General features: G+C 41.5%; 1 protein-coding gene across 10 annotated transcripts in view; it reads right to left on the bottom strand.

Moving 5' to 3' along the window:
- LOC109895296 (cyclic nucleotide-gated cation channel beta-1) overlaps positions 1-26,960 on the bottom strand; it is an 87,431-nt gene that overhangs the window by 38,291 nt on the left and 22,180 nt on the right. For 5 of the 10 annotated variants that reach the window (XM_031830572.1, XM_031830574.1, XM_031830580.1 and 2 more), the window contains exons 7-17: positions 23,216-23,321; positions 22,801-22,845; positions 22,614-22,658; positions 22,428-22,472; positions 22,241-22,285; positions 19,020-19,044; positions 18,807-18,888; positions 18,513-18,607; positions 18,259-18,301; positions 14,849-14,918; positions 14,487-14,505 (exon numbers count right to left, since the gene is read on the bottom strand). In XM_031830572.1, coding sequence (XP_031686432.1) covers positions 14,487-14,505; positions 14,849-14,918; positions 18,259-18,301; positions 18,513-18,607; positions 18,807-18,888; positions 19,020-19,044; positions 22,241-22,285; positions 22,428-22,472; positions 22,614-22,658; positions 22,801-22,845; positions 23,216-23,321 — 620 coding nt within the window. The remainder of the gene's footprint in view (positions 1-14,486; positions 14,506-14,848; positions 14,919-18,258; positions 18,302-18,512; positions 18,608-18,806; positions 18,889-19,019; positions 19,045-22,240; positions 22,286-22,427; positions 22,473-22,613; positions 22,659-22,800; positions 22,846-23,215; positions 23,322-26,960) is intronic. The other 5 variants (XM_031830575.1, XM_031830576.1, XM_031830577.1 and 2 more) reach the window with 5 other exon arrangements.

Genomic DNA, 26,960 nt, shown 5'->3' with positions numbered 1-26,960 from the left:
GGGCTATGTACAGGTGCAGTGATCTGTGAGCTGCTCTGGCAGTTGGTGCTTAAAGCTAGTGAGGGAGATAAGTGTCTCCAGTTTCAGTGATTTTTTGTAGTTTTTGTAGTTCGTTCCAGTCATTGGCAGCAGAGAACTGGAGACACTTATCTCCCTCACTAGCTTTAAGCACCAGCTGCCAGAGCAGCACACAGATCCCTGCACCTGTACATAGCCCATCTGTAAATAGCCCAAACAACTACCTCATCCCCTACTGTATTTATTTATTTGGCTTTGGGGGTGGAGAGTTTACAGTCTAACCAGACTCCTAGGTATTTGTAGTTGTCCACATATTCTAAGTCAGAACCGTCCAGAGTAGTGATGCTGGACGGGCGGGCAGGTGCGGGCAGTCATCGGTTGAAGAGCATGCATTTAGTTTTACTTGTATTTAAGAGGAGTTGGAGGCCACGGAAGGAGAGTTGTGTGGCATTGAAGGGCCAGAAGTATACAAAATGGTGTCGTCTGCGTAGAGGTGGATCAGAGACTCACCAGCAGCAAGAGCGACATCACTGATGTATACAGACAAGAGAGTCGTCCCAAGAATTGAACCCTGTGGCAACCCCATAGAGACTGCCAGAGGCCGCACAACAGGCCCTCTGATTTGACACACTGAACTCTATCGAAGTTGGTGGACCAGGCGAGGCAATCATTTGAGAAACCAAAGCTGTTGAGTCTGCCGATAAGGATGTGGTGATTGACAGAGTCGAAAGCCTTAGCCAGTTCGATGAAAACGGCTGCACAGTATTGTTTCTTATCAATGGCGGTTATGATATCGTTTAGGACCTTGAGCGGGGCTGAGGTGCACCCATGACCAACTCTGAAACCAGATTGCATAGCGGAGAAGGTACGGTGGGATTCGAAATGGTCGGTAATCTGTTTGTTAACTTGGCCTTCGAAGACCTTAGAAAGGCAGGGTAGGATAGATATAGGTCTGTAGCAGTTTGGGTCAAGAGTGTCTCCCCCTTTGAAGAGGGGGATGACCACAGCTGCTTTCCAATCTTTGGGAATCTCAGACGACATGAAAGAGAGGTTAAATAGGGGTTGCAACAATTTTGGCAGATAATTTTAGAAAGAAAGGGTCCAGATTGTCTAGCCTGGCTGATTTGTAAGGGTCCAGATTTTGCAGCTCTTTCAGAACATCAGCTAACTGGATTTGGGAGAAGGAGAAATGGGGCGAGCTGCTGTGGGGGGTGCAGGGCTGTTGATCGGGGTAGGGGTAGCCAGGTGGGAAGCATGGCCAGCTGTAGAAAAATGCTTATTGAAATTCTCAATTATAGTGGATTTATCGATGATGACAGAGTTTCCTATCCTCAGTGCACTGTGCAGCTGGGAGGAGGTGCTCTTATTCTCCATGGACTTTACAGTATCCCAGAACCTTTTAGAGTTTGTGTTGCAGGAAGCAAATTTCTGCTTGAAAAAGCTAGTTTTGGCTTTCCTAACTGCCTGTGTATATTGGTTCCTAACTTCCCTGAAAAGTTGCATATCACGGGGGCTGTTCGATGCTAATGCAGAATGCCACAGGATGTTTTTGTGCTGATCAAGGGCAGTCAGGTCTGGAGAGAACCAAGAACCAAGGGGCATGCTGTAACGGATCTCTTCGTCGTCTGACGACGAGTATGAAATATCGGACCAATGCGCAGCGTCGTAAGTGTCCATGTTAATTTATTAACTGAACACACAAAACAAAATAACGAAGTGAATGGAAGAAACAAAACAGTTCTGCAAGGTGACATACACTAAACAGAAAACAACCACCCACAAACAAGAGTGGGAAAACAGGCTACCTAAGAATGGTTCTCAATCAGAGACAACGATTGACAGCTGCCTCTGAATGGGAACAATACCAGGCCAAAAGCAGAAATACACAACCTAGAACAAAAATATTGAATGTCCACCCCAACTCACGCCCTGACCAAACTAAAACAGAAACATACAAAAGGAACTAAGGTCAGGATGTGACACATGCTTATTTAAGATGGTGAGGAAGGCATTTTTAAAGAATAATCAGGAATGCTCTACTGACGGGATGAGGTCAATATCCTTCCAGGACACCCGGGCCAGGTCGATTAGAAAGGCCTGCTCGCTGAAGTGTTTCAGGGAGCGTTTGACAGTGATGAGGGGAGGTCGTTTGACCGCAGACCCATTACGAATGCGGCAGTGATTGCTAATGAGGCAGTGATTGCTAAGATCTTGCTTGAAAACAGCAGAGGTGTATTTAGAGGGCAAGTTGGTTAAGATGATATCTATGAGGGTGTCCGTGTATACGGCTTTGGGGTTGTACCTGGTAGGTTCATTGATAATTTGTGTGAGGTTGAGGGCATCAAGCTTCTGTGTTATTTCTTAGTTTTGATGTCTTCACCATTATACTCCAATGTAAAAAATTGTAAAAATAAAGGAAAACCCTTGAATGAGTAGGTGTGTCCAAACTTTTGAGTGATACTGTATACATTTTAAAATATATGTACCTTCTTTATTATTTTCCCCTAACCCTTTCACCCCTCCCCTAATTTGAGTAAACTAATGGACAACAATACTTAGGATTCTACTTCCAGCTTATACATACTATATACATTTTACGGACAATATATTTTGCATGACTTATCTTTTGTTTGTTTTTAGTCCCAGCCTTCAGCTACTCTCAACCCCTCCCATCTATCTCTGAACACCATCCAGTCCCATCCTTCAGCTCCCCTCAACCCCTACCATCTATTTCATCTCTGAAGACCATCCCGTTTTAATTTCTAGCTGCCAAATATTTTCCCACTGTGCTGAGATGTTTCACAAAGATTCTGAACCTTTCTATTTTCATAGTTTATACAGATTGTAAATGATGCATTATTATATTATGGACCGATTGACTATGACTTTTCAAATCCCCCAGCAGTGCTATTTGCAGAGCTAGCTCAATGTAAATGTTGCAATTTTCATTGTCATTCCTGAACCTGCGACCAAAAACAGGGCAGTACCAAAACAAGTGATCTGATGATTCTGGGTGTTAGTTTTAGGGCATGAGGGTAACAGGGCTGGGATGTGTGAGTAATTTGGTTTAGGTGTGTGGGTAAGTGGGCTGAGGTATATAGAGATTGGAGCTGAGAAATAGGGGTACAATGCATTCGGAAAGTATTCAGACACCTTGACTTTTTCCACATTTTTTCCATATTTTATATTTTTCATCAAATCAAATCAAATCAAATTTATTTATATAGCCCTTCGTACATCAGCTGATATCTCAAAGTGCTGTACAGCAACCCAGCCTAAAACCCCAAACAGCAAGCAATGCAGGTGTAGAAGCACGGTGGCTAGGAAAAACTCCCATGAAAGGCCAATACCTAGGAAGAAACCTAGAGAGGAACCAGGCTATGTGGGGTGGCCAGTCCTCTTCTGGCTGTGCCGGGTGGAGATTATAACAGAACATGGCCAATATGTTCAAATGTTCATAAATGACCAGCATGGTCGAATAATAATAAGGCAGAACAGTTGAAACTGGAGCAGCAGCACAGTCAGGTGGAAGTTGAAACTGGAGCAGCAGCATCAGCATCAAGCATCATCAGCAGCATCAATCTACATGCAGTACTCCATGATGAAAAAGCAAAAACAGGTTTTTCTAAGTGTTTTTTAATGTATTTTTTTTACAACAAGGACCCCCTGGAAGTATCACATTTGCAAAAGTATTCAGACCCTTTACTCAGTACTTTGTTGAAGCACCGTTGGCAGCGATTACAGCCTCAAGTATTCTTGGGTATGACATCACAAGCTTGGCACACCTGTATTTGGTGAGTTTGTCCCATTCTTCTCTGCAGATCCTTTGAAGCTCTGTCAGGTTGGATGGGGATGGGACACATGCTTATTTAAGATGGTGAGGAAGGCATTTTTAAAGAATAATCAGGAATGCTCTACTGACGGGATGAGGTCAATATCCTTCCAGGACACCCGGGCCAGGTCGATTAGAAAGGCCTGCTCGCTGAAGTGTTTCAGGGAGCGTTTGACAGTGATGAGGGGAGGTCGTTTGACCGCAGACCCATTACGAATGCGGCAGTGATTGCTAATGAGGCAGTGATTGCTAAGATCTTGCTTGAAAACAGCAGAGGTGTATTTAGAGGGCAAGTTGGTTAAGATGATATCTATGAGGGTGTCCGTGTATACGGCTTTGGGGTTGTACCTGGTAGGTTCATTGATAATTTGTGTGAGGTTGAGGGCATCAAGCTTCTGTGTTATTTCTTAGTTTTGATGTCTTCACCATTATACTCCAATGTAAAAAATTGTAAAAATAAAGGAAAACCCTTGAATGAGTAGGTGTGTCCAAACTTTTGAGTGATACTGTATACATTTTAAAATATATGTACCTTCTTTATTATTTTCCCCTAACCCTTTCACCCCTCCCCTAATTTGAGTAAACTAATGGACAACAATACTTAGGATTCTACTTCCAGCTTATACATACTATATACATTTTACGGACAATATATTTTGCATGACTTATCTTTTGTTTGTTTTTAGTCCCAGCCTTCAGCTACTCTCAACCCCTCCCATCTATCTCTGAACACCATCCAGTCCCATCCTTCAGCTCCCCTCAACCCCTACCATCTATTTCATCTCTGAAGACCATCCCGTTTTAATTTCTAGCTGCCAAATATTTTCCCACTGTGCTGAGATGTTTCACAAAGATTCTGAACCTTTCTATTTTCATAGTTTATACAGATTGTAAATGATGCATTATTATATTATGGACCGATTGACTATGACTTTTCAAATCCCCCAGCAGTGCTATTTGCAGAGCTAGCTCAATGTAAATGTTGCAATTTTCATTGTCATTCCTGAACCTGCGACCAAAAACAGGGCAGTACCAAAACAAGTGATCTGATGATTCTGGGTGTTAGTTTTAGGGCATGAGGGTAACAGGGCTGGGATGTGTGAGTAATTTGGTTTAGGTGTGTGGGTAAGTGGGCTGAGGTATATAGAGATTGGAGCTGAGAAATAGGGGTACAATGCATTCGGAAAGTATTCAGACACCTTGACTTTTTCCACATTTTTTCCATATTTTATATTTTTCATCAAATCAAATCAAATCAAATTTATTTATATAGCCCTTCGTACATCAGCTGATATCTCAAAGTGCTGTACAGCAACCCAGCCTAAAACCCCAAACAGCAAGCAATGCAGGTGTAGAAGCACGGTGGCTAGGAAAAACTCCCATGAAAGGCCAATACCTAGGAAGAAACCTAGAGAGGAACCAGGCTATGTGGGGTGGCCAGTCCTCTTCTGGCTGTGCCGGGTGGAGATTATAACAGAACATGGCCAATATGTTCAAATGTTCATAAATGACCAGCATGGTCGAATAATAATAAGGCAGAACAGTTGAAACTGGAGCAGCAGCACAGTCAGGTGGAAGTTGAAACTGGAGCAGCAGCATCAGCATCAAGCATCATCAGCAGCATCAATCTACATGCAGTACTCCATGATGAAAAAGCAAAAACAGGTTTTTCTAAGTGTTTTTTAATGTATTTTTTTTACAACAAGGACCCCCTGGAAGTATCACATTTGCAAAAGTATTCAGACCCTTTACTCAGTACTTTGTTGAAGCACCGTTGGCAGCGATTACAGCCTCAAGTATTCTTGGGTATGACATCACAAGCTTGGCACACCTGTATTTGGTGAGTTTGTCCCATTCTTCTCTGCAGATCCTTTGAAGCTCTGTCAGGTTGGATGGGGATGGGACACAGCTATTTTCAGATGTTTGAGTCCTGGCCCTAACTGGGCCACGCAAGGACACCCAGAGACTTGTCCCGAAGCCACTCCTGCGTTGTCTTGGCTGTGTGCTTAGGGTCATTGACCTGTTGGAAGGTGAATCTTCGCCTCAGTCTGGTTTTCATCAAGGATCTCTCTGTACTTTGCTCCGTCCATCTTTCCCTTCCCTGACTAGTCTCCCAGTCCCTGCTGCTGAAAAACATCCCCACAGCATGATGCTGCCACCACCATGCTTCACTGTAGGGATGGTGCCAGGTTTCCTCCAGACGTGACACTTGGCATTCAGGCCAAAGATTTTAAAATTGGTTTCATCAGCCCAGATAATCTTGTTCCTCATGGTCTGAGAGTCCGTCAGGTGCCTTTTGGCAAAATCCAAGTGGCCTGTCATGTGCCTTTTACTGAGGAGTGGCTTCCGTCTTGCCAATCTACCATAAAGGCCTGATTGGTGGAGTGCTGCAGAGACGATTGTCCTTCTGGAAGGTTCTCCCATCTCCACAGAGGAACTCTAGAGCTCTGTCAGAGTGACCATCCGATTTCTCGGTTTGGCCGGGCGGCCAGCTATAGGAAGTGTTGCTGGTTCCAAACTTCTTCCATTTAAGAATGCTGGAGGCCACTGTGTTTTTGGGGACCTTCAATGCTGCAGAATTTGTTTTTGTACCCTTCCCCAGATCTGTGCCTTGACACAATCCTGTCTCAAAGCTCTACGGACAATTCCTTCGACCTCATGGCTTGGTTTTTATTCTAACATGCACTGTCAACTGTGGGACCTTATACAGTATAGACAGGTGTGTGCCTTTCCAAATCATGTCCAATCAATTGAATTTACCACAGGTGGACTCCAATCAAGTTGTAGAAACATCTCAAGGATGATCAATGGAAACAGGATGCACCTGAGCTCAATTTCGAGTCTCATAGCAAAGGGTCTGAATACTTTTGTATATAAGGTTTTTATATTATTTGCAAAAATGCCAAAAAACATCTTCTCATTATGGGGTATTGTGTGTAGAATTGTATTATATGCAGAGCACTGTATGTTCCCCTTGGTCACAATTGTGACCGAGATTAAAACATACTTACATTTAAAAACATACATACTTTTACATACATTTCAATATTTAAAAAAAAACTATATGGATTACATGTTAAGGATTAAATGTTAAGGGCATAATATTTGCATCGTGGCATGTCTGGGAAAAATGTTGGAACAAATGGCTTAATAAATGCAGCAACATAACATTATTTATAAAAAGCATTAATATGGTTTTTGAACACTATCATTTGTTTCCAAGCATGATAGCTGGTTCCGTGTGGCTCAGCTTGTAGAGCATGGTGCAACAACAGTTTTCTAGCTGTGTTTTTAGTTTTTTGGCAATTAGCCAATCGGCGTTTCTCAATGAGTTCAAAGCACATGAATTCATCTGACTGGCATTTGCAACTTCAAAACTGGTAATTACCACCTTCCCACTTGGTTATGATCGCAGTATTAGTCCACTCCCAATTTGAATATTCAAATGAAAGGGATAGTCTACCCAATTTACAACCTCATCTTAGTCCTCATCTTATGGACTCAGAGGATCAGTGGGCCCACTGATTTTGCTCAATATACTGTATAGCGAATTTGGGGGGTAGCCCTGACTAGGAACCCGGGTCCAGCGACTGTGAAGCCAACACCTTAACCATTACACCAAGAGGTCAGAACATTTTAACTAGGTTGCTAGGTATTGAGTTAAGGTCGCTACTTTACTGCCTTCCTTCGGGAGAGTGTTCAAGCCTTAACTGTTACGCCAAGAGGAACGAACATCTTGACTAGGTCGCTAGGTGTCGCTTCAATACATTGCAGTACTGTGCTTTACAAAAGGTTAGCACTAGCAGTACAGATCCATTGAAAATATATTCAACAAATACAGTGTACCCAACTTCTAATCATATCATGTCATTCAGACCCCTTTATATACTAGGCTGTTAGAATATTAATAGGTATAAGCCTAATTGATTGATTGATTGATTGATTGGTAGATTGACTGTCACACAAAACACCAGACTGCATTTCAAACTCTTTATTAATCATAAACAAACGGCATATAATGTAAAAACAACTTCATAACAATAAGATTGCTACCTGGGCTTAGCTAGTTATGTACTATGCTAACAGTATGTCGACTACAAACCGTGTGTGAAATATAGTGCCAATCCAACTGTTTTTTTTGTCACGTTTCCATGCAATCTAAAAACAATTGATAGCAGTGTATTGATTCTACACGGTTTAAAATGAGAATGGAAAGGATTGGAAAAAGCTTATACTAGCTGTGATCACCCTGTCTGTCTGGAGAAAACCGAATTCCTAGGCTTTTTGGAGAAATCATTAGCATCAATGCACTATTGCAGTTAGAGTGAGATATTGTTTCCAAAGTTATGATTCTAACAAATAATGATCATAGCATGATCACGCCTATGTTTACACAGCCATCCTAGCAACCCAATTCAGATGTTTGTTTCATATTCAACCATTTTTTTCTGGCTGTTCACACCCAGTTTTATATGGGACAAATTTGCACATTTACACTCATGTGACCTCTGAAATAGCACACATTTGAAATGCTAATTTTTTCATGTAAAAAACAACAACCTTTCAGAGCAAAAATAATTATTCGATCTGAGCATCCACACGAGGTCGCATATGGAACATCAGAATCGTATCAGAATTGAGAGTCACACACGGATGTGGAATAAATCAGAACTTAAAAGATTAGATTCCATGGTTTTTTTTTTGTTGCTGTGGGGGGAAACATCATATATGTCAGATATGCCAAATAATTGACATAAGATCAAAATTGAGACACCTGTGTAAACACAGCCTTTGTAAATTAGACTATATTCACTCCCATGCTAAGCTAATTCTCCTGGTTTATGGGTTCTTAAACCTAATTAGTAATTTCATTCAGAATCTCTTATCATTGGCTCAATCGTTTGTGGGAAGGAGAGGGTGAAAGTGCATTATGTGTTATAGCTGCGCAAGAACTGAAAGCTCTATTGGTTTACAGAGCCATTGACTATTTCTAGCTATGTGTGTGTCAGATGAGGCTGGTGGGAGAAGCTATAGGAGGATGGACTCATTGTAATGGCTGGAATGGAATAAATTGAACGATATCAACACATCAAACCTATGGCACCCTTAGTGGAGTTAAAAAAACATGAGCTGGTGCACACCCAGAGTAAATGATTTTTTGTTGAGGTGCTGACTAACAATAAGTTAGTCAGCACAATAAGTTAGGTGAATTTTGGCCCATTCCTCCTGACAGAGCTGGTGTAGCTGAGCCATGTTTGTAGGCCTCCTTGCTCGCACATGCTTTTTCAGTTCTGCCAACACACATTTTATATGGGATTGAGGTCAGGGCTTTGTGATGGCCACTCCAATAGCTTGACTTTGTTGTCCTTAAGCCATTTTGCCACAACTTTGGAAGTATGCTTGGGGTAATTGTCCATTTGGAAGACCCATTTGCGACCTGACTGATGCCTTGAGATGTTGCTTCAATAAATCCACATAATTTTTCCTCCTCATGATGCCGTCTATTTTGGGAAGTGCACCAGTCCCTCCTGCAGCAAAGCACCCCCACGACATGATGTCCCCATGTGCAGTTGCAAACCATAGTCTGGCTTTTTTATGGAGGTTTTGGAGCAGTGGCTTATTCCTCGGTGAGCGGCCTTTCAGGTTATGTCAATATAGGACTTGTTTTACTGTGGATATAGATACGTTTGAACCTGTTTCCTTCAGAATCTTCACAAGGTCCTTTGCTGTTGTTCTGGGATTGATTTGCACTTCGCACCAAAGTACGTTCATTTCTAGGAGACAGAACGCGTCTTCTTCTTGAGCGGTGTGACAGCTGCGTGGTCCCATGGTGTTTATACTTGCGTACTATTGTTTGTACAGATGAACGTGGTACCTTCAGGCGTTTGGAAATTGCTCCCAAGTATGAACCAGACTTGTGGAGGTCTACAATGTTTTTGGCTGATTTCTTTAGATTTTTCCATGATGTCAAGCAAAGTTTGAAGTAGGCCTTGAAATACATCCACAGGTACACCTCCAATTGACTCAAATTATGTCAATTAGCCTATCAGAAGTTACTAAAGCCATGACATAATTTTCTGGAATTTTCCAAGATGTTTAATGTACAGTCAACTTAGTGTATGTAAACGTCTGACCCACTGGAATTGTGATACAGTGATTTATAAGTGAAATAATCTGTCTGTAAACAGTTGTTGGACAAATGACTTGTGTCAAGTAGATGTCCTAACCGACTTGCCAAAACTATAGTTTGTTAACAAGAAATTTGTGGAGTGGTTGAAAAACGAGTTTTAATGACTCCAACCTAAGTGTATGTAAACTTCTGACTTCAACTGTAGCATTAGGAATATATTAGGCTATTGTTATCATATGGAAACATAATTCAATATTGTACATATTATTAACATCAACATACATTATTGTTTAATTCAATTTCACATATATATTTCATTGTTCCCTATTTCATTAAAACATTTTGTTACATGTCATCTTTTGGTTCAACCATAATAAGCATCATCAACAGCGGGAACATATTGGATGTACGCTGATAAGCTGATGTCCATTTATAAGACTTGTTCATAAAAGAGAGAGTTGTTCATTTCAATTACATTTAAAAAAATTTAACCAGGCAAGTCAGTTAAGAACAAATTCTTATTTACAATGACGGCCTACCCCAGACCAACTGTGCGCTGCCCTATGGGACTCCCAGCCTGGATTCAAACTAGGGACTGCAGTGACGGATCTTGCACTGAGATGCAGTGCCTTAGACTGCTGCGCCACTCTGGAGCCCAAACGAAGAGTTCATAAGAAGGGTCTGAGATCAAAGTCAATATTCAGACCACTAGGGGTCAATGTTTTTAGATAGGGTTTCCAGTAAGCCTCCCATTGCAGTTGTAGGATCTCGATGTTAATTCCTCTCTTTTGTAGAGCAACATGCTCAATGCCTGAGTATTTGAGGGAGGACAAGTTACTGAACAACTTAAAAAGGATATTACAGAGATCGGAACCTGGTTGGCTTCAACCAAGTGAAATGCTACTGGATAGTCAATGTTCTTACAACTGATTGAGCTACTGTGTTCAGCTATGCATTGTTTTAATTATATTTTTGCTTGTCCTATGTAGGCTTTCCCACATGAACAGGTGATGAATATTCCAGTGCTTTTTCGGGATTGCTTTCATTTTCTCCAAATACTTGGTGTACTCGGTGGCATTGTTTTTCTTCTTTGGTTGAGTTTTTACATATTCTTCTCTTGGTTTTTGAGATCATTGCAGCATCAAGAGTTTTGTCCTTGTATTCTCTCATTTTGAATGTATCTGTCATTTTTGTTGTATTGTTGTCAAAATCTGTCTGGTGGCCACAGATTCGTTTAACCCTGCATAACTGGCTATATTGTAGACCATTCTTGAGGGGAAGGGGATGCATAGTATTCGCACATAGCAGGGTATCGCGGTCTGTGGGCTTTGTGTATAAGTCCGCGTGTAATGCATCATTCTCTTTGATGATTCATAAATAGTTTCATAAGTAGTTTATTTTTCTCTCATCAGTCTGCATGGTGTATTTGAGGTATTCAGAGCTCTCATTTAGTAGAGTTTGGATTTCATTTAGCTACTGCTGACTTCCTTCCCAGAGTACAAAGACATCATCTATGTATCTCTTCCATAGGATGATCTTAGAAAGTGACTAGTGTCTCTGTTGTGAAAATGAGTGCTACCTCAAGTTATCCCACACACAGGTTTGCATAATTGGGGGCAAAGAGGGAGCCATTGGCTACACCCTGAATTTGAAGGAAAAAGTCTGACTCAAAGATGATGGAGAAAGGGTAGAGTCTCTCTGTTGAAGGAAGAGCTGCAGTGCCTGCAAACCTCCAGTGTGTGGGATGTTAGTGTACAAGCTCTCCACATCAAGAGTGGCCAGCAGGGTGCTCTCTGGTATCCTTCCTAAGCCCTTTATCAATGAGATCATGTGACTGGTGTCTGACATAAGATGGGAGATTTTCAACCATCGGTTTAATGTGGTGGTCCACAAACATAGAAATGTTGGACGTCACAGAGTCGACTGCTGCTACAATGGGTCTGCCTGGGGGAGGAGGCACTTGTTTGTGCAATTTAGCAACGGTATAATTTTTTTTTCACACATAGAAATTCCCATTATTTTGGGGGGATTTGTCCTGATTCCAAACAGCTCTCTACTGAGGATGAGATATTATGCTGGAATTCTAGGGTAGGGTCATGATTCAGTTTGTGATAGAAGTGAACTTTAGATAGTCATCGGCGACATTCATTCATATAGTCACATTTGTTTTGTATACAAATGCCTCCTGCTTTGCCACTTTTTTAAAAATGATAATCGAAGGATCTGTCTGTAAGTCCTTATGACCCATTCTCTCATCACTACTCAGGCTATCATAGGATTTGTGTTTCTGTTTGTCTTTCAGTAGGTCACCTACATCATTTTCAACAATCCTGCAGAAGGTGTCTATGGAGGCATTGCGTTTGGGGGGAGGTAAAAATGAACTTTTAGCTCTAAATGTGGTTCTCTCAGAGTTCTCAGGTACCTCAGCTGTGTTGATGGCTCCAGCTCCTGCTTGACTCGCAGTAGAGCAGGTACGTCTATTGATTAACATGGTAGACCTATGTTTTCATCTCACTGAGGATGACAAAGAATCTCAGATTACAGAAAAACGTCAAAGTCATTAATATATGTAGTGGGTACAAATGATAACCTCTTATTGATTACACTAAGGTGAGCTGATGTCAGGGTCTTACTTGATAAGTTGAATACATTTAGCTCCTGTTGGACTGGGGGCCCGTCTTGGATCTCAATTGATAGATGTCGCGGGGTGGTAGTGAATTTCTTCGTCCTTCAACGTATGCGTCGAACCCTCTTACATGCTGAGGGGGATGTTCTCAACGTTGTCCCTGGTGTCCCCGTCCTCTTTTGAGAAAAACGCTCACAGTTGTTAGAGGAGCCAGAGTTAGCGCTGTCTGTGGATAGTTGGTCTGACAGAGGACCTCTGGGTCTGTCATCGGCTTGTCTTTTCCTGCTTTGTGGTTTCTTGTGCTCAGGATCTCGCCAGAGGTATATTCGTCCGTTGTTCTTCCAAATCGCGTTTATACTTCTTGATTTTCCTCTCCCTCAGTTTGGTCGTAATCTTGGTCTGAAGGTCAGCGTTACTCTTAGATGAGATCATTCAGTTTGATAGGGTCATTAAGCTCATCTCATAGACGTTGCTGTGAATTTTCAATGGAGGTTTGCGATCTCTATAATATCCTTTTTAAGTTGTTCAGTGATCAGTGTCATCAGGTCCCACGTCCTCCCTCAAATACACAGGCTTTGAGCATGTTGCTCTACCAAGGAGGAGGTAACATTGAGATCCTACTACTACAAAGGAAGGCTTACTGGATATCCTTTCTGAAAACATTGACCCCTAGTGGTCTGAATATTGACTTTATATATATTAAATATGTATGTGAAATTGAATGAAACAATAAAGTATGTTGATGTTAATATTATGTACAATATTTAATTACGTTTCCATAGGATAACAATAGCCTAATATATCTAATATGCTAGAAACACTTTTTTTTTTTTTTTTTTTTTTTTTACAGTTTCACTCAATTCATTGTAATCAACTAAATAATTATGACACACCCCTCACTATTGTCATTGGTTGCACTAATTGCACTGTTTGTCTACATAACCTGGTTCAAGCGTTCGTGACATTACCCTGAAGAAGGCACAGGGATGCCGAAACGTTGGTGATTTACCCATTAAATTACTGGGAATTTATATAGAGTGTGCTACTCTATTTTCTTTATTTCCCTTAGCGGAGTAGCCAACAACTGGATGCATTTGGTTTTCAGGGATACAGCCATCTTCCGACTTAGGTTCCTTTTCCGCTGAAAACAGGATATTCTCACGGCGTTTCTGTTACGCCTGCTAGGTTAAGTTTAAACACATGGAAACTACATGTTTGACTCCATTTCATTTATATCATTCCAGCCATTACAGTGAGCGTGTCCTCCTATAGCTGCTCCCACCAGCCTCCTCTGCTAAGTGTGTGTCCATTTATTAATTATTCCGTCTTTTTTGCCTGTCTGTTGAACTGCCTGTCTCGCTCCAATCATCAGTGTGTGCCTGTGGTTTAGTCTCCTCGTCTATGTGTGTGTATATGTTTTTGTGAGCGACTTTTTCCCAGTCTTCCTTCTCCTTTTGTTTAAGGGGCTCTCAGCGCACCTTCCCCCCTGAAACAGAATGAGAAGAGGAGCCCAGTTAGAGTCTGCCTCATCATGGACACTAGCCATAATCAACCAATCAGTACACCTTGTAATTAACCAATCAACCAATCAATGAACCTGCAAATCACCAGCCCACTATACTGATCAATCAATCAAACTACCTCAAAGCATAACTCAGGTCACTGAAGTGTGTCTACAGCTGATATCAGACTCAAGGGAGCAGTGCCAATGTCTGGTTGTACTCTCTGTTGTCCTGCCTGTCTGTTGTCTATTGGAAGTTCAGACTTCTTTGGATTTTATATGACTATAATGCTGATTGTTTTTTGAACACCATTTTGAGTTTCATGATCTGTGAGATGCTGTATGTGTATGAGAAAGTCATGAGGCCAGCTTTACTTACTGTTCTGAACAGCGTTCTCCTGTCAGAGGGGGAGACACAAAACAAAATATGTTAGACTTCAGATCCCATTTACCTACGTCCTCTTTCAGTTAATGTCCTGTTCAGTTGAAGTTTAAGAACAACTTTGAATAACAATGAAAATTTGATTATAAAGAACTCCCCCAGCCTTATCTCTAACCCAAAACCAGGGTCTTGTTCCGTCATTGCACCAAACAGAAGAACATTTACTGAAACAAGGAAGGACTACCTGAACTCATCCGATAAGAAATGTGCTTTACCATGCAAAGTGTTTTGCTACAGTGTGCCTTAACGAATACTATCCGGGTGTGTTGTCTTGTGCTATTAGGAGTTTAGTCACTCACCGATCCACTTGGAGTCAGGACAGGCTGAGGTAACATACGACCGAAGCCCTGAACAATCCAGCCCACCACACTGTAGAAGGAGAACAGAGATGTCAGAAAATGGACTGTCTACATCATATGGCATGTTTAACGGCTGCTATCATGCTTTACGAGTATAGAACATTTCAGGGCTATTACTATGTTATAACAATGTTATGAATGTATTTGCAAGCCGTTCCCATGTTATAGCAGCGTAGAGAATGTGTCAGACCACTGGGAAGGGAAAGGGGATACTTAGTCAGTTGCACAACTGAATGCATTCTGCCCGAAATGTCTCTTCTGTATTTAACCCATTTAACCCTCTCAATCAGAGAGGTATGGGGGCTGCCTTAATCATTGTCATAAGCATGGCATTTCCTGTGAATTATAAGCTGTGGCCATTTGGGCTGTTTCTCCTCCTCACTGTCATGACAACAGATACAGTGGCAAGAAAAAGTATGTGAACCCTTTGGAATTACCTGGATTTCTGCATAAATTGGTCATCAAATTTGATCTGATCTTCATCTAAGTCACAACAATAGACAAACAGTGTGCTCAAACTAACACACAAATTATTGAATTTTTCGTGTCTATATTGAACACATCGTTTAAACATTCACAGTGTGGGTTAGAAAAAGTATGTGAACCCCTAGGGTAAATTAATTCTCCAAAAGCTAACTGGAGTCAGGAGTCAGCTAACCTGGAGTCCAATCAATGAGACGAGATTGGAGATGTTGGTTAGAGCTGCCTTGCCCTATAAAAAACACTCACAAAATTTGAGTTTGCTATTCACAAGAAGCATTGCCTGATGTGAACCATGCCTCAAACAAAAGAGATCTCAGAAGACCTAAGATTAAGAATTGTTGACTTGCATAAAGCTGGAAAGGGTTACAAAAGTATCTCTAAAAGCCTTGATGTTCATCAGTCCACGGTAAGACAAATTGTCTAAAAATTGAGAAAGTTCAGCACCGTTGCTACTCTCCCTAGGAGTGGCCATCTTGAAAAGATGACTGCAAGAGCACAGCACAGAATGCTCAATGAGGTTAAGAAGAATCCTAGAGTGCCAGCTAAAGACTTACAGAAATCTCTGGAACATGCTAACATTTCTGTTGACGAGTCTACGATACATAAAATCTAAATATTTTTATTTATTTGTCACATACACATGGTTAGCAGATGTTAATGCGAGTGTAGCGAAATGCTTGTGCTTCTAGTTCCGACCATGCAGTAATATCTAACAAGTAATCTAACATAACAATTTCACAACAACTAGCTTATACACACAAAAGTGTAAAGGAATGAATAGGAATATGTACAGAAAAATATATGAATGAGCGATGGCCAAACAGCATAGGCAAGATGCAGTAGATGGTATAGAGTACAGCATATACATATGAGATGAGTAATCTAGGGTATGTAAACATTATATAAAGTAGCATTGTTTAAAGTGGCTAGTGATACATTTATTACATCAATTATTTTCATTATTAAAGTGGCTAGAGATGAGTCAGTGTGTTGGCAGCAGCCACTCAAAGTTAGTGATGGCTGATTAACAGTCCGATGGCCTTGAGATAGAAGCTGTTTTTCAGTCTCTCGGGCCCTGCTTTGATGCACCTGTACTGACCTCGCCTTCTGGATGATAGCGGGGTGAACAGGCAGTGGCAGGGTGGTTGTTGTCCTTGATGATCTTTTTGGCCTTCCTGTGACATCGGGTGCTGTAGGTGTCCTGGAGGGCAGGTAGTTCGCCCCCAGTGATGCGTTGTGCAGACCTCACTACCCTCTGGAGAGCCTTACGGTTGTGGGTGGAGCAGTTGCCGTTCCAGCCAGTGATACTGCCCGACAGGACGCTCTCGATTGTGCATCTGTAAAAGTTTGAGTGTTTTTGGTGACAAGCCGAATTTCTTTAGCCTCCTGAGGTTGAAGAGGCGCTGCTGCACCTTCTTCACCACGCTGTCTGTGTGGGTGGAACATTTCAGTTTGTCTGTGATGTGTACGCCGAGGAACTTAAAACGTTCCACCATCTCCACTACTGTCCCGTCAATGTGGATAGGGGGCTGCTCCCTCTGCTGTTTCCTGAAGTCCACGATAATTTCCTTAGTTTTGTTGACATTGAGTGTGGCGTTATTTTCCTGACACCACACTCTCAGGGCCCCTTGAGTTGGATGCGTACACGGCCACGCAGTCATGGGTGAACAGGAAGTACAGGAGAGGGCTGAGAACGCACCCTTGTGGGGCCCCAGTGTTGAGGATCAGCGGGGTGGAGATGTTGTTACCTACCCTCACCACCTGGGGGTGGCCCGTCAGGAAGTCCAGGACCCAGTTGCACTAAACAAGAATGGTGTTCATGGGGGGACACCACAGAAGAAACCACTGCTGTCCAAAAAAAACATTGCTACAAGTATGAAGTTTGCCAAATTGCACCTGGATGTTCCACAGTGCTACTGGCAAAATAGTCTGTGGACAGATGAAACTACAGTTGAGTTGTTTGGAAGGTACACACAACACTATATGTTGAGAAAAAAAGGCACAGCACACCAACATCAAAACCTAATCCCAACTGTAATGTATGGTGGAGGGAGCATCATGGTTTGGAGCTGCTTTGCTGCCTCAGGGCCTGGACAGCTTGCTATCATTCCCAAGTATATCAAGACATTTTGCAGGAGAATGTTAGGCTATCTGTCCACCAATTGAATTTCAACAGAACTTGGGTGACTCAACAGGACACTGACCTAAAACATAGAAGTAAATCAACAACGGAATGGCTTCAACAGAAGAAAATGCGCCTTCTGAAGTGGCCCAGTCATAGTCCTGACCTCAACCTGATTGAGATGCTGTGGCATGAACTCAAGAGAGCAGTTCACACACGACATTCTAAGAATATTGCTGAACTGAAACAGTTTTGTAACGAGGAATGGTCCAAAATTCCTCCTGACCATTGTACAGGTCTGATCCGCAACTACAGAAAACATTTGAATTAAGGTTATTGCTGCCAAAAGGTTCACATACTTTTCCAACCCTGCACTGTGAATGTGTACACAGTGTGTTCAATAAAGACATGAAAACGGATAATTGCTTGTGTGTTAATAGTTTAAGCAGACTGTGTTTGTCTATTGTTGTGACTTAGATGAAGATCAGATTCTATGACCAATTTATGCAGAAATCCAGGTATTTCCAAAAGGTTCACATACCTTTTCTTGCCACTGTACATAACAATACAACAGCGTTATAGAGATTGCAGAAAAATGTATTTTTTCATTTAAACTGTTCAAATAGTTCCCTTTACAACCTCTGTACAATCTGTAATATTTACATGCATAAGTACATATTTGTGTATCAAATGTATCAATGAGCTTGTAGTGTAAATACAAAGCGTAAACGTCTGTGAGACTCACTTTGCTTTGGCCTCCTCTTCAGCTTCCGGAGATTTGGAGGTCACTGCAAGGGCAGATCAAACAGCTCATAAATATGCAACAAATGTAAAAAATATATATATATATATAGGCTTGCTGGTGCATGAGGTTTCTAGCCTCAGAACAAGATATAAGATTGGTGATAGGCTGTGGAACCAATATAGAGTAACCTATTGCTCAGCACCCCCAAGCATCCCTATAATAAATATGAGGATCTCTGCGTGTTAGAAGATAACCTTTCTGTGGGCAGGCGGCCTTCGCTGAGACGTCTTTGTTGTCAGCTGGCTGTGGAACCACCTTCTCAAAACCCTGTTTGATCCACTCATACACCCTGAGAACAGAACACACCACACACAGGCACAAACACACACATTAGAATGTCATTGGAGACAACAAAGTGAGTAGAAGAGAGAGATTGAGGGAGAGAGGCATTCACGCACGCACGCACACGCACACACACACACACACACACACACACACACACACACACACACACACACACACACACACATACATACACACACACACACCTGGGAGGGATTCCCTTCTCTTCTTGAGGCTCTTCATCTGACATAACCTCCACCACAGGAATATGAGGAAGAGGCTCTGCATCTAGAGATAAGGAGTTGATCATCATCATCATCACCCCCACACCAAAATCATCAATAGAACCACACGCAATGTCATGACTATCATCATGCTGGTACTTCTACCCACAGAAAAAATATGTTGTTCGCTCTCACCTGGGACATCTTGGATAGCATGCACCTGAAGGGAAACAAACAAACATTCACAGAACATCTGTCAATACTCAACAATAACAGATAAGCATTGTAATGAGTCGTAAGTAGTTTGTGTACATTCCGAAAGTCTTCATAACCCTTGAATTATTCCACATTTTGTTGTGTTACAGCCTGAATAAAACATTTATTAAATATGTTTTTTTACCCATCTACAAACAATTCCACATAATAACAAAGTGAAAACATGTTTCTAGACACTTATGGAAGAAAATATTACAGAAAGTTAATACATGTCACTTTGGGCAGCGATTACAGTGGTGAGTCTTTTTGAGTCTAAGAGCTTTGCGCACCTGGATTGTTCAATGTTTGAAAATGATTCAAGCTCTGTCAAGTTGGTTGTTGATCTTTGTTAGACAGCCATTTTCTTTCCATAGATTCTCATGCAGATTTAAGTCAAAACTAACTAGGCCCACTCAAGAACATTCAATGTCGTCTTGGTAAGCAGCTCTAGCGTATATTTGGCCTTGTGTTTTTGTTTATTGTCCTGCTGAAATGTGAATTTGTCTCCCAGTGTCTGTTGGAAAGCAGACTGAACATGGTTTTCCTCTAGGATTTTGCCAGTGCTTAGCTCTAATCTGTGTCTTTTTATCCCCAAAAACTCCCTAGTCATTGCTGATGACAAGCATACCCATAACATGATGCAGCCACCACCATGCTTGAAAATATGAAGAGTGGTTCTCAGTAATGTGTTGGATTTGGCCCAAACATAACTCTTTGTATTCAGGAAATAAAGTTAATTTCTTTGCCACTTTTTTTTATTTTTTACTTTAGTGTCTTATTGCATGTTTTGAAATATTTGTATTCTGTACAGGCTTCCTTCTTTTCACTCTGTCATTTAGGTTAGTATTGTGGAGTAACTACAAAATTGTTGATGTATCCTCGTTTTCTCCTATCACAGCCATTCAACTTTCTTTTAAGTCATCATTGGACTCATGGTGAAATTGCTGAGCGATTTACTTCCTCTCTGGCAACTGAGTTAGGAAGGACGCCTGTATCTTTGTAGGGACCATCCAAAGTGTAATGAATAACTTCACCATGCTCAAAGGGATATTCAATGTCTTCTTTTTCTATTTTTACCCATCTACCAATAGGTGCCCTTCTTTGCTAAGCATTGGAAAACCTCCCTGGTCTTTGTGGTTGAATCTGTGTTTGAAATTCATTGCCTGACTTAGGGACCTTACAGATAATTGTATGTGTGGGGTACAGAGATAAGGTAGTCATTCAAAAATCATGTTAAACACTACTATTGCACACAGAGTGAGTCCATGCAACTTATTATGTGACTTGTTCAGCAAATGTTTACTCCTGTACATATTTAGACATGCCATAACAAAGGGGATGAATACGTATTGACTCAAGACATTTCAGCTTTTAATTTTGTATTAATTTGTAAATATTTCTAAAAACATAATTCCACTTTGACATTATGAGGTATTGTGTGTGTAGTCCAGTGACACCAAATCTATTTAAAATTCAGGCTGTAACACAACAAAATGTGGAAAAAGTCAAGGAGTGTGTGTAATTTCTGAAGGCACTGTAGGTTTGTGCATTTTGTCATACAATTGCAACTTTCTCTTAGACAGGGGATGCTCTTCATGTCTTAAAAGGCCTTCTCACATACTGTACAAGCCACAGCAGGAACCTGCACATATACACAACTCTGGACCTGAACAGCTACAGGGTTAGAAATATGTTTCTCAAAATGCATACAACCGTGCTCCGCATATTGGAGTATGAGTCCAAATCAAAAGTACTCTAAACGGAGCACAGAGGGCACTTCTCGGACGAGTACTCCGTTTGTACATATTTTGAAGGATGCATCGATGCAAGCTTCAATGAAAAGTATGCGTAGAAATATGACGGAACCATGTCAACAAAAACTATGCAAAACATGAAATCAATGGTGTCCATTATTTGAGCTGAAGCGAGAGAAAATATACCCCGACTTTAGAATGAAATGTTGCCCATTCACATCTCATATGTTGCCTTACTACAATATTTTATCTTGATACATTAATAAGTACATACTGTGTTAATTTTGGCATTACCTGCCTACAATACCCACTGTAGTGTAAGTAGATTGCAAGCCCATAGTAAATCAATAGGGCTAACGGCAACTGGCGAGCTACTACTGTTCGCTAGCTAGATAGCCACAAAGATTTCACATCTAAGTTACCTTGCATAACATTAGTTTGAGATAATTTTCGCCTGTTCATCTATCTGGTTAGCTCGATTATTACGATTCACATATAGCTTGCTGATAGTTATGAAAAAACGTTTGCTTTTCGTATATCTTGTTTACTCTCTATTGTTGCCAATATCCTTGGCTAGAAGAAGGTTCAGTGAATGGAGAGGTCCAGTGTGAGGTAATACAGTAGGGGGAGTGCGAGTGCTTTTCAAATGTAATGTTTTATTTCGTCCTCACAATAACGTACTCAAGAGAACGTCCTCTGAGAATGCGCTCGGAGTATGAGAGTGTGGAGAATGGTAGTATGCATGTTGTGAAACACCCGCTGTATTCTTAATTCATTATCACACAGTGCATGCATGCATGGAATGACTGCTGTCAAATTATTCCAAAGGCTGCCACTGAAGTGAGGAGACATTCAAATGGAGATGTTATGTGATTGGATAATATCATTCAGTTTTGATAGCTGACTCATAAATTTGATTCTCCAATCAGGGATTGTGGAAAACCCTTTTCTCTCCAGGTCAAGAGTTATCGATCCGCGTAGATCATCAAACAGCTAAACCACAGGAATCACCACCTCGCAGAACCTGCTTGAGCGGATGACATGTGAATCATTGTTGCCAGCAAGAACCCGTCCTCTCAGCCTTAAGTTAAGGCACAGCTGGGTTGGGAGATGGGTAGCAATGGGACATTGTGGCGAATGGATCTCTAGAACCAAGTTTGAACATGGCTGTAGCAGGTCCGTTAGCATTGGGTTTAAGTTAGCATAGCATAGCATAGCAACGCCCATATTATAGCTAGCTACATACGCTTGGTCATTTCTGGAATCTGAATGGAAATTCTATTAAACATAGCTGGCTTAGCTCCAAGTACATACATGAGAGTTTGAGAAGGCTAATGCTACACGTTAGCATAAGCCATGAGTCATTTTGGTTAGCATATTAGCAAGGCCCTTGACGTTGCTACTTACGGTAGGTGTTTTCTTAACCTCCGGCGCATTGCTCACCTCTGCAATCTGAATGGAAATGCTGTTAAATATGGCTAGCCTGCCTCCAAGTACAGAACGGAGAGTTTGAGTAAGCTAATGCTACACGTTAGCGTAAGCCATGAGACATTTTGGTTAGCATATTAGCAAGGCCCTTGATGTAGCTACTTACGCTAGGTTTTTTCTTAACCTCCGGCGCCTTGCTCACCTCTGCAATCTGAATGGAAATGCTGTTAACATGGCTAGCCTGGCACCAAGTACAGAATTGAGAGTTTGAGAAAGCTAATGCTACATGTTAGCATAAGCCATGAGCAGTTTTGGTTAGCATATTAGCAAGGCCCTTGATGTAGCTACTTACGCTAGGTTTTTTCTTAACCTCCGGCGCCTTGCTCACTTCTGCAATCTGAATGGAAATGCTGTTAAACATGGCTAGCCTGGCACCAAGTACAGAATTGAGAGTTTGAGAAAGCTAATGCTACATGTTAGCATAAGCCATGAGTAGTTTTGGTTAGCATATTAGCAAGGCCCTTGATGTAGCTACTTACGCTAGGTTTTTTCTTAACCTCCGGCACCTTGATCACCTCTGCAATCTGTATGGAAATGCTGTTAAAAACGTCTATCCTGGTTCCAAGTACAGGACAGAGACGAGTCAAAGAAAGCTAATGCTATAATTTAACTATGAATAATACATTTTGGTCCTCTCTAACTGAGATTGTTTTTATTTATTAGAGCTTGCTGATTGAAGTTAACAAATGCTTGAGGAGCTACCTAAGTCCTCTTTACTTGAACATTTTTAGTGTACAGTGTGATTTTAGGTAGGGGCTGTTCTATAGCTACAAAACTTAACTACAACCAATTTAACTGACTTAGATGAAGGTTCAGACAACACTGCTACAGGCTATTACTCAAATAAAATCTGCGGAACCCTTCAGGGCACCTGTCAGACCATTCCATATGTACCTCTGTTGTCTCTGCAGGCTCCACCTCCTCCATGTTTTTCAATTCAGGCTGTGGAACCACACTGGCCAATCCCTGGGCAATCCAGCCGATGACTCTCGACCCCTGCCTGTGGAGAGATAAAATATGAAAATAGTTTTGATTAACAACCATTTTCATTGACAGCTTTGGCTGCGGCTTTGCTAAATATATGCATTAGAATGCGGTGGGGGGCTGTGAAAGCAGTTTACAGTAACGCAAGCATGGGCAGTGGCAGAACTGGTACGAGTTTTGGACTTTTTAGGTTTGACATATCAGAAGATGGTCATTTCAGGTATTGTAGCTTATATTTGTTACATTGAACTTAATATTTTCACCATGGCATTCTAAATCTGAATAAATGGGAAGGATTGGCAGCATTTAGATGGTGCTAATCCCTTTCCCATTAGGTTAGCGAGATCTACAAAACTCATGTAAGTACAAAATGGATGAACTTTTATTTATTCAGGGGAACCGAATTGAGACCAGTGTCCCATTTACAGTGGTCACCTGAGGACAAAAATGACATCAATACGGCAACAACAAAGATATTTCAAAAAAATACGACAAGACAGCTATAAATGTATTACATCAACAAGCTATAAGAATCAATTGAAACAAGTGCACACTTCGGTGAACACTTAACAACCGAGTTTTAAACTGACCTATCCAGGTGTCATTTGTTTTGTAATGCATTCCATAACTGTGGTGCATTAATACTAAAAGCGGTTTTACCAAACTTTGCTCGAGACAAGCAGCACCTCAAGAATGAATGGGTTTGGTATCTCTTTGTAAACAAGGGAGTAATGAAGTGAGCTACCGTCTGATACAGGATGCAGTGATTAAAACTTTCAAAACGTGATTAAAAAAGTGATTCAACTAGTATTAAAACTTCCACCTGTAATAAAGTTAAGGGCTATATCGTAGACGGCATCTCAAGAGTAGTGGCTTCTGCATTCTGGTAAATGGTGTCACCATAGTCAAGATCATGTCAGGAAAGTAGACTGTACTTTCTGCCGTACAAGCCCACTTTAAACATTAGCTTTTAAAACTAGCACATCATCAGTATGTTTTTTAAACGTTCTTCATCAATCCAAATGCCCAGATATTTATAGGCGGGAACCCGCTCGATGAGGGAACCATCCAATAATTGAATATAGAGACATTTTTACATGAATTAGAGAACGACGTATTTCGTTTTGCCCGCATTAAGTGCAAGTTTTAAATCAACAAGGGCTTTCTGTAATGTATCAAAATCAGATCGCAGCTCTCACATAGCTTGGTCAACTGTCGGTGCAATGGCATACATTACCATATCATCTGCATACTGATTAATATTACAGGGTTTAATACATAGACCAATATTATTTATAAATAGTAAAGAGAACTGGTCCCAAAATCGACTCCTGCAGTACACCTTAATATTGAGGAAACATTGTGCCCTGTCTGTCAAATATTTCTTAAGTTCTTAACCCTTGTGTGGTGTTCGTGTCTGTGGGACCATTTTTCAATGTTTAGTAAAAGAAAAATTATACAATTAATAATTTTTTCAACCTGAGAATCATTGGCCTTGGCTTATTTTCTGTGAAGAACATGTAAAATAACACAATTTCGTTGAGTGCACACTGTGCACCCCCTTACACATTTATATTACATATTTATTATTTGGTTCCACTGGACCTGAAGCTAATAAAAGTGTGGAAATGTGTGTGTGTGTAGATGAAAACAAGCAAAAATGAAACAAAAAGGTTTGCTGTGTGCCTTCACTCTGTCTTTCTCCTCCCTGGGCCTGCTGTTTCAACATACCACCAAGAACCTGTCTGTCTCCCTGCCTGTCTGCCTGTCTCCCATGTTTCTCGCACTCTTTACCCTTTGTAGTGTGTGAAACTACATAATGTCTTGCGGGAACCTGCACAATGTTATTACAATACATTATTTCGATACATTATTTAAAATACATTATAAAAATTCTGTATTTTCCAACACTCTACCCCAGCCAGGTGCAAATTGGGGGAGGGACACAACAAATAAATAGCTTTGCATGTGAGGCTCCTTACCACAATCAATCAGTATGGCAAAAATAATCTCTGCTCAGAGGGCCTTCGAAATCATTTTTGCAGAGAGAGAAATTAGTTAGGATGGAGCGTCTACCACTTTGGAAGATAAAGACATTTTCGAATATGAGGATCATGTCTCTGTCAATTCGGAGTCTGACAGTGAGTTGGAAGAAGAGGATGAGATTGACCCTCAGCCAGCCCCCGGACCAGCCCGTCAGCAACCAGTTTATCAGAAGGCTGCAGGAGGAGAAATATGGATGTAAAAAAAATTGTGAAATTGAATAGTCTTTTTGTCCAAGGAATGAGCCACCCCGCATGGCTGCCAATGTGATAAGGATGCAACCAGGGCCGACGCGGATGGCGGTTACTCATGTGCAGGACAAGTCTTCTTTTGAACTGTTCATCCCAGACATCAACCAGAAAATCATTCTGGACTGCACCAATTTGGAGGGAAGGCATATTTTGGGAAGGAGATGGACCAAACTCATTTACATGCATACTTTGTGACTATTTTCCTTGCTGATGTTTTCAGATGCAAATGGTGAATCCACAGAATCCCTGTGGGATTTCCGTGCAACAATGTCTCTGGAAAACTTTCATATTATTTCCAGGATTATTCCAATAACCGAGACACCATACCAGCTCGGCGGCAGAGAGACAAGCTTGCTGCAATCAGGTCAGTGTGGGACAAGTGGGAGGACTGCCTTCCCCTGTTTTACAACCCTGGGCCCAACGTTATTGTTGATGAGCAGCTTATGCCATTTAGGGGCCACTGCCCCTTCAGGCAGTACATACCCTCTAAATATGGAATCAAGATCTGGTTTGCCTGTGACGCTGCTTCATCATAAGCGTGGAACTTGCATGTGTCTAAGGGGAAGCCAGATGGAGGAGTCTCTGAGAAGAACAGGGACTCCGTGGCCACAACATCACATGCAATAACCTTCACACAAGTTGGGACAGGAGCTCCTCAAGAGGAACCTGACGATGGTAGGAACAGTACAAAAAAACAAGCCAGAGCTCCAACCTCAGCTGTTGAATACACGGAGCAGGCCTATCAATTCCTTTAAGTTTGTGTTCACGGCCGACACAGTCATCAAGGATCTCTCTGTACTTTTCTCCTGAATTGTCTCCCAGTCCCTGCCGCTGAAAAACATCCCCACAGCATGATGCTGCCACCACCATGCTTCACCGTAGGGATGTTGCCAGGTTTCCTCCAGACGTGACGCTTGGCATTCAGGCCAAATAGTTAAATCTTGGTTTCATCAGACCAGATAATCTTGTTTCTCATGGGCTGAGAGTTCTTTAAGTGCCTTTTGGCAAACTCCAAGCGGGCTGGCATGTGGCTTTTACTGAGGAGTGGCTTCCATCTGGCACGTCAATCATAAAGCCCTGATTGGTGGAGTGCTGCAGAGATGGTTGTCCTTCTGGAAGGTTTTCCCATCTCCACAGAAGAACGCCCTTCTCCCCCGATTGCTCAGTTTGGCCGGGAGGCCAGCTCTAGGAAGAGTCTTGGTGGTTCCAAACGTCTTCCATTTAAGAATGATGGATTCCACTGTGTTCTTGGGGAACTTCAATGCTGCAGAAATGTTTTGGTATCCTTCCTCAGCTCTGTGCTTCGAAGCAATCCTGTCTCGGCACTCTACAGACACTTCCTTCGACCTCATGGCTTGGTT

This window comes from Oncorhynchus kisutch, linkage group LG8 (assembly GCF_002021735.2).
Source record: "Oncorhynchus kisutch isolate 150728-3 linkage group LG8, Okis_V2, whole genome shotgun sequence".
Classification (NCBI taxonomy): domain Eukaryota; kingdom Metazoa; phylum Chordata; class Actinopteri; order Salmoniformes; family Salmonidae; genus Oncorhynchus; species Oncorhynchus kisutch.
Note: the sequence above shows the minus strand (reverse complement) of the source record. Positions and strands in the feature narration are given on the sequence as shown.